This window comes from Trichinella spiralis, assembly GCF_000181795.1.
Source record: "Trichinella spiralis strain ISS 195 chromosome Unknown Scfld3, whole genome shotgun sequence".
NCBI classification, from domain to species: Eukaryota; Metazoa; Nematoda; class Enoplea; order Trichinellida; family Trichinellidae; genus Trichinella; species Trichinella spiralis.
In genome coordinates this window covers 129,992-137,376 of record NW_003526942.1, presented here as the reverse complement: position 1 = coordinate 137,376, position 7,385 = coordinate 129,992, and the positions used below count along the sequence as shown (strand labels likewise).

At 32.6% G+C, this 7,385-nt stretch overlaps 4 protein-coding genes across 4 annotated transcripts; 1 reads left to right on the top strand and 3 right to left on the bottom strand.

Annotated features, from left to right (window-relative positions):
• Positions 1–276: 276 nt before the first annotated feature.
• Positions 277–807, bottom strand: Tsp_12278 (conserved hypothetical protein). The gene is made up of 2 exons (XM_003378744.1): positions 667–807; positions 277–396 (listed from the first exon to the last, which is right to left on the bottom strand). Exons 1-2 carry the CDS (start codon positions 805–807, stop codon positions 277–279), a joined length of 261 nt encoding a protein of 86 aa, XP_003378792.1.
• A 325-nt stretch (positions 808–1,132) lies between these two features.
• Positions 1,133–2,207, bottom strand: Tsp_12279 (conserved hypothetical protein). Its single transcript, XM_003378743.1, has 5 exons — positions 2,175–2,207; positions 2,004–2,125; positions 1,759–1,888; positions 1,590–1,640; positions 1,133–1,396 (listed from the first exon to the last, which is right to left on the bottom strand). The coding sequence occupies exons 1-5, from the start codon at positions 2,205–2,207 to the stop codon at positions 1,133–1,135; spliced, it is 600 nt and encodes a 199-aa protein (XP_003378791.1).
• Positions 2,208–2,253: 46 nt separating this feature from the next.
• Tsp_12280 (conserved hypothetical protein) lies at positions 2,254–3,048 on the bottom strand. Its single transcript, XM_003378742.1, has 3 exons — positions 3,019–3,048; positions 2,609–2,797; positions 2,254–2,547 (listed from the first exon to the last, which is right to left on the bottom strand). Exons 1-3 carry the CDS (start codon positions 3,046–3,048, stop codon positions 2,254–2,256), a joined length of 513 nt encoding a protein of 170 aa, XP_003378790.1.
• Positions 3,049–5,421: 2,373 nt separating this feature from the next.
• Tsp_12281 (hypothetical protein) lies at positions 5,422–6,674 on the top strand. The gene is made up of 3 exons (XM_003378741.1): positions 5,422–5,476; positions 5,643–5,777; positions 6,496–6,674. Exons 1-3 carry the CDS (start codon positions 5,422–5,424, stop codon positions 6,672–6,674), a joined length of 369 nt encoding a protein of 122 aa, XP_003378789.1.
• The last annotated feature ends 711 nt before the right edge of the window (positions 6,675–7,385 follow it).

Sequence of the window (7,385 nt, the reverse complement as noted above, 5' to 3'; positions counted from 1 at the left end):
TTGAAACGCATTTACAAATAATTTACGCCTATGCAGCATTTTCTGCTCATCATAGCACGGTTAATATATTTGAATTTTCTGCAATAAATAAATTTGCATAGTCTCATTTTAGAACAGTGCCAAAGGAACAAGCACGCGCTTATTACTGCTTTGTGCTTGTAATTGTAGAAAAGTTGATATAAAATTGTTATCATACTTTGCCGCTTGTAACTTCAGCGCTAAACAAATTTCCTTTCTCAAAACAGCACATTTTTCATTATTCATTAATCATTATTACTAGAAATCTTTTGTGTTGGATGCCATGGAATTCACATTTAACTTACGACAAATTCGTGAAATATGCATACACATTCTTCTGACGATGAAAACTGTGAATATGATGATTTTTATGAATACCTGGAAAATGCAGCTGACATAAAAAAATGAATTTGTTGTTAAAGTAGGTAATGTGGTGAAAAAAGTACGCAAAATTGTTGCTTCCTTTATGCAATTACCAGTCAAAAATGATTGTCTTCAAAAGATGTGCGATGTGATGATGGACAGTCGCGTCAGATGGAATTCCATGTTGACAATGTTGCGAAGGTTTCTGGAGATGAAGGATTGCGTTAAAAGTGCTTTGAAAAGTTTGTCAGACGTTGATAACTTCCTGTCTGAAACGGAACTAACCTTAATATCCGACATCGTGAATGCTTTGGAGCCAGTTGCAGTGTTCGTCAATGCGCTTGGAAGAAAAGATTGTTCTCTAGCAACAGCCGAAACTGTTCTTGAATTTTTGTTGTGAAATCTTAAAGAGCAAAGGAGCGACATTGCCAAAAAGTTCTTCAATGCGATGAAGAATAGAATAAAATAGAATAGAAGAAACTAAAAACTCATCTCTGTGCAGCTTATTGTGTACCTTGATAATCCTTCAAGCTACGTTTCCTCATCAAGTTCAAACTGCATACTTAACCAGACTAAATAAACGAGACATGAAGGCTACTGCAAAGGATCTGTTTGATAGGATGTTCAAAATTCAGGTAGAGGAAACAAAAGATATTAACGGAAATGGTGATAATAGCGAAAAAATGCGATCATGATATAAGTAAAGGTGTGGCGGATCAACTCGATACATTGATCAGAAGAAGAATGTATTTTAAATGTGACTTGATGGATAGTTGTCATCAGGCAAAGATATCATAAAAATTATCAAGAACAAAATGACTGTCTTCGAAGCCGTTGGACAACGTCCAAAGACACTACAAAAGTTATATGATGCACTTATAAATGTACCACCGGCATCCTGTGAGGCTGACCGTAGTTTTAGCGGAGCTGGACTTTTCGTTACAAAATTACGATTGTCGTTGAAAGACGAAACGATTGATACGCTTTGTTTACTACGTTCATATCTTATGAAAAGCTAAAATAAAAAGAGTAACTCATTTAGCTAAATGAATTTAGTTGACCGAAGTATTCGATTAATTGCGATTTATAAACTGTATTGTTCATTATTCGAAAATTTTCAAATGAACGAATAAAAACCATGCCCTATTTGTTACAAAGTTTATTTTGAAAATGAAGTACTGCAATATTTCATGTTCAAACAATAAAACATTTTCACGATCACGTGAGCACATGAAATATACTGTTAGGAGAATACTTCTCTTAAAATGAAAAATTATTTCAGATTTCAAACGATGTGATGACAGGTTGCTGGCGGAAAGTGTTTGGAACAGAAAAAAGCAATACGAGATGCACATGCTAATGCAAAAACAAAAAGACCAACAAATACAGAATCTTCATGTCCCCGTTCAGTACATCCCAGGCAGATTCAATTTTCCAGGAGATGTTCAATGGACACTGACTGCCACTTTCAAAAAAAATGCTGTCCAACATGTATTGGCCGGAGATGCTTAATATTACCAGGTGAATATGACAATTTTTTCAAAGCTGCATCATTTGCGTTAAATCCCTACTCTTTAATTTCCAATATTAGTGACAAAAGTGGGCTCGTGTCCAAAAATTACAGTGTCGGGTGAACCAAAACAACGTCAACATCGACGCTACAATGATGGCCATAGATGAAATGTTGCAGCTTACCGTTAGGAAAAGCATTCCTCTTTCCTTCGTGAATAAAACTTGTTGAATGCTAAAAATGATAAACTTTTTCATATTATCACAAATACTGCTATTATTACTATTATTATTGCTTTTGTTGTTATAAAAATCATAAATAAATAAAAATATATTAGTGAGTCATACATGAAAACAAATCTATCAATCTAAGTAAATTCTTTCAGTTTCCAATTTGTTCGGCATATAATAATAAGAGTGCATTTCATTTTCAGATATTTGATCAATCTCATGACCAGCATATTCTCCAGCTACTTTCAACGGCTCACTGTTCTGATTGACCACTGCATTCAGTTCTTCGAGAATGGCTTTCTCTTCTTCATTCAATGCAGCTAGCAATGGTTCTTTCTCGGTCAGAAAAATTTCTCGCTTCTTTTTCAAAATCTCGTGATGCGCTCTTAGTTTGTCTTCTTTGATCATCTCCACTTTGCGCCGAATCTGAAAACAACATTTACAAATTAGTTTTCAAAGAAATATTACAAAAACATCTGCAGCATACAATATACTCTATCCACCCTTTCCGAGTAAAAAGTGGCAAATCTTCGTTTAAAGGTGGAGCGTAATATGCAATCTTTAGTTGATTGAGTACATTTTCAAAAGATTCATTGTCTTGTTCCCGTAACAGTCTAAGCAACTTTCGGCGATGGTTTATTGAGATATAGATAGACTGCCGCAACCATCCAGGCTTCTACAATAATTATACTCCTCCATAAAGTAAATTAATGCAAAATACCATTTAAATCTACAATGCGCATATTTCAAAATTTCCAGTAAACATTTTAACAAGTTTTTCAATCAATCCTATAAACTTTTCAACTTAATATCCATCTTAGATAAAGCAATCACCACCTTCCTTATAGAGGGAACATTTTTCTAAGGCTTTTCCAAAATTTTGCTGTACCACCTTACTTGATCCGTTGAAGTTATGTTTGTCTGCATGTCAATCAGAATAATTCAAATTTTTGTACTGCAAAGTTGAAAGATGTACGTCTGCTATAAAACAATATTTTAAAATGCTTACTAAAATTTGTGTCAATTTATCTTATTACAAATGATCATCACCGCGACAGATACAACTATACAAAGTATACTTTGAAATATCAAATTCTCATCAAAATATTTCCAATAAAAAGATATCATATCGAAAAAAGGCGTTACTTTTGAATAACGGAACAATTTCATTCCACATTTCAGCTTTGCAAGCTGCAACGCTCTAATAAAAGCTGTAAAACAGCAATTCAATTTGATTTATGACAGTTTCTGAAAGTTGGAAATTTTAAACATGTCGGCAGCTGATCTTTAGTTATCATAAATTTAAAAGCTGATTTCCAACCCGTAGTACTTTTGAAAAACAACATCGCAAAATGTAAAACAAAGCCATCTAGTTTCTTTCATGCTTTTTGATTTACTACCGTTACAACAAAATGAACAGTTTGCAACTTTTCAAATTAAAACAGCTGTTCAGTATAGCATGTGAACATGAAATTTCCGCCAAAATTGGCTTCTTTCCAACTTTCAATAAACAAGTGCAATTATCAACTGCGATTAACATTTCAAATCTGCTTATGTAATGAAACTCAATAGCCCAGCAAACAATGAGCAAAATGCCGCTCCTATTCAATAAATAATTCAAATCAGAAAGACCTTGTTATTTTAGGCGAAAAATTTCACAGCGCATGCGGTGCTTTTGTGAAATATTTAATTTGTCACCGCTATTCATAAAAAATATTTAGAAATATAAAAGATAACAGAAACAACAGTAAACTGCTCATTGAAGGACTAAACTCACACACCGGCAGATTGCATTTCGTTTATCATAGCTAATAAAGATGATATGTGCATTCATCTGTTACAACCGAATTTTATATTGTATTGTCTTGTATGGTATTAATTTTTTACTCATTAGGTAGACAATATAAGTAACTGTATCATCAAATAAAAAATGCACGCAGCCTACAGAACAAATCATGATAAATAAAATTAAACCTGAACATTCTTAAATAACTGTAACATACATCTTTTCTCTTATAAAATAATAACAAAAACATTCAACTGATGAAAGGCATACAAAACGAACAACGTCTGTTGAAAGCTACCAGCACAAAAAATATAAAACTATTTCACACATCGTTCAGATCTATAAAATTAACTGATTTGCTATTAATTCCCTAAACAAATTATTCACAACGGCATTTTGTAACCAAAAAGCATAAACTCAATATTGAAAAAGTACTTAAAACCTGCAGAATTTCATAAATCTCATATTCATTATTTATGAAAAGTTTCAACAGATGTGAAAATTAATCTGGCAGACGTTAAATTATGTTAAACATATTACTTTACATGAGTAAAGTTACGGGGGCGATCAAATCTTAATTTTTTTCGTATGTATCTCTGTTTCAAGAACGCACATACATCTTTCTAAATTAAATTAAAATAAATTAATTGATTTATAAATTTCAGCACAATGTTAAACTGTATCGGCTTTGTGTATAGGTAATGCACAGCCAACGGAGTCTAAGATGTAAAATTGAAAAGCAAAAGACACGTAAAGAATGACAGTTAATGAAAAAAATTTTCACAACGCACTGTCAAAAATCAAACATTGTGGCAATAATAATCGTGACATATTATTTCATTAAGAATAATTTATATTAAAAATATTTCCTGAAATAAAAAATATTATTTATTATACAATATTATTTATATGGATTTTTGAACGTAAAATTTAAAATATAAGTCACTGAATTTCACTTTAAAATACTTTAAAACTTTTGTACCGTTTGAAGAGCAGCCACTTCAGTGTTAATATTTTCATCAGTTTCATTGCAAAATTGGCAGAAGACGGTTGCTGAACTGTAATGGACAACACATTTGATCCGAGCTTTACGGTACTTTTCATAGAATAATTTTTCACGTTCCATATAATTTGTTTTCAGATTAATATAAAATTTAAATTTAACATAATTAAAACTTTTCTTATTTGAAAATGTATTTCTTATTACATGATATGCGGATAAATTTACTTAATAATTATATATATACGTAACGCATATCACTAAGATGATGCGTTAAAATTGAGATGCAATACAAATTGATGAGAAAAATTTTATAAATATTCAATTTTCAATACCGCATGTAAATAATATATTATTTTAATAAACTTGTTGCATTTTTCAGTCGAATTCAAAATCCGACGAAGATCATTCTAAACTACAGTCGCTCTGTCTGCAAACGGAGAAAAAAAATAAAGCTTCGCTAAGCATTTCTGCGGCAGATTTTATCACGTGGGATGGAAAATCAGACAACAATATGGAAAGCGGTTTGAGAAACGCTATCAATTCAGATGCTAACATTCCTTCTATCGGTAAGCAATAATTATCATTACATTGATAGCAATTTTTCAAATTTTATTCATCTCTTACTGAAAAAAGTCGACATTTTTAAAAATTGCGAAAACTGAAATTACAGAAAAATACAAATTTTGTTAGATTAGACGAAGCTAGAAATTCTAATTTAAAATATTTTTTTAGCACGATCGGCGATGTTTGATCAGAAAAGTGATTGTCATCAAGTAAATATTATCGGCAATTTTAATAATTATAATGTGGCATGTGCCATGCCAAGAGGGCAAAGTTTGCAGCCGATCAATGCAAAAACACAGGAAAGTGAGAAGAATTCCAACTGCTGCCCCAGTTGTCTAGCATTCATCTGTCGCTGCTGCAATGCTGCCATCAAATTGCTGAAAAAATTAATCTGACAAGTGTCTTTTGATCACAATTCACGATGTGAAATTTAAAATAATATTTTTAATCTTATTTAATTTTAAAATAATCTTTTAATATTTTAATAAAATTGTTTATACTTTTTCTCATACTTATGTTAAAAAAATACTTTTATCATTTACATAGCCTATAATGTATTAATGTTTTATCTGTTGAAATCATCCATAAAAATAATAAATTATATTGAATGTTTGCATGGGCAAGTATGTTTCATTTATATTTCCATTGTCATTAATCCATATTTGAATAATTCATAATAATTTTAAAAATAGTTTCAAACTATTTTAGTAGAGTGATAAGTAAATTTCTTTGAAAATTCTTATTAACCCTGTTCAAAATTCCACACTTCAGTGAGCTCCAGACGCAAGCGCATGCTCCTCAACAGGCCGTGTGTTGAAGGCAGAGTAAGTGATGAGATATGGATCAACTCGCCGCTTGATCTTTTAGGTGAATTTTATCCAAAATATGCTTATCATCCAAAAAAGTTCAGTTAATTACACTCAGAACGCAAAGATGGGCAGAGCAATAATAATGCATAAATATATGCAGTACGAAAAGAATGAATGAAATATTGACAATAATAACGAATACATATGTGCAGTGCAATACAATACAATGTTTGCGACCGATAACGCAGATAACGATTATCAAGAACACGCAATGGACAACGTCTACCAGTTCACACAACACACAACGGAAGCGCACAAATTCTTGCAAATGCGGAGTGCTGTTTCTCGAGAAAATTATGCGCAAAAGATTTACCTGAGCCACCAGGTCTAAATTGCCTAGCTTGAGGCACAAAAAACCATTTATCAAGCAGTTGTACGCAAAACGCTGCCCACTGTTAATGGATACCAGCCCATTTTGCAAAACTGAATCTGCTGAGCTTCATCAGTGTTCTCAATTGCGTCACCATCTCTGAGGATCATCCTTCTTCATCAACAGCAGATCATCAACACAGATGTTCTCGAGAATTTCGTTCACAGTTTCAGGGAATTTGTTTTGGTATTTCCTTGCATGGTATCTTATGACACACATAACCAAGAATGGTGAACACGACAGTCCAAAACACAGCCTTTTGAAGCGGTTGACGTGAGGTATTTCTTGAACACCATGGTCCTTATAAAAAAATGGGCACACATCTATCTCTGTCTTGTTCGTTGAAGCCGATTTGTTAAAACATCTTAGAGATGTCAACCTGGCGGCGGAATGGATCAACTCGCCGCTTGATCTGTCAGGTGAATTTTTAAAGTTTACAGTGAATTTTTCAAAGTCTCAACTCAACAAAGTAAAACAAAAAACTTGTATAACATTTATTTGCTTCATTATTTAATTAGACAATAAGTGAGTTATTCCATTCTGTCCGTAGTTGTGCGTTATGCCCTGAAGGTACGTGATAACGTCTCTGTCGTTATACTTGCTCACATTTCAGCTATACGTTCATCACGTCCGTAATTTTTCAGCTCTGTGGTGACTGATGACCGGACCACC

Bases quoted from the DNA above. Each gene is read 5' to 3' on its own strand.
- Tsp_12279 (XM_003378743.1), bottom strand. From the start codon at position 2,207: ATGATTTTTATAACAACAAAAGCAATAATAATA. The intron at 1,889-2,003 runs GTAATTTTTGGA...GGTAATATTAAG, and splicing joins GTTTTGGTTCACCCGACACT to CATCTCCGGCCAATACATGT. The intron at 1,397-1,589 runs GTTTTATTGTTT...TTTTTATTTTAG, and splicing joins GCTCACGTGATCGTGAAAAT to CTTTTCATAAGATATGAACG.
- Tsp_12281 (XM_003378741.1), top strand. From the start codon at position 5,422: ATGGAAAGCGGTTTGAGAAACGCTATCAATTCAGATGCTAACATTCCT. The intron at 5,477-5,642 runs GTAAGCAATAAT...ATATTTTTTTAG, and splicing joins TGCTAACATTCCTTCTATCG to CACGATCGGCGATGTTTGAT. The intron at 5,778-6,495 runs GTGAGAAGAATT...ACATATGTGCAG, and splicing joins CAATGCAAAAACACAGGAAA to TGCAATACAATACAATGTTT.
- Tsp_12280 (XM_003378742.1), bottom strand. From the start codon at position 3,048: ATGCAGACAAACATAACTTCAACGGATCAA. The intron at 2,798-3,018 runs GTAAGGTGGTAC...TAATTATTGTAG, and splicing joins ACATAACTTCAACGGATCAA to AAGCCTGGATGGTTGCGGCA. The intron at 2,548-2,608 runs GTATGCTGCAGA...TGTTGTTTTCAG, and splicing joins AAGGGTGGATAGAGTATATT to ATTCGGCGCAAAGTGGAGAT.
- Tsp_12278 (XM_003378744.1), bottom strand. From the start codon at position 807: ATGTCGCTCCTTTGCTCTTTAAGATTTCACAACAAAAATTCAAGAACA. The intron at 397-666 runs GTTAGTTCCGTT...TGCATTTTCCAG, and splicing joins TCACGATGTCGGATATTAAG to GTATTCATAAAAATCATCAT.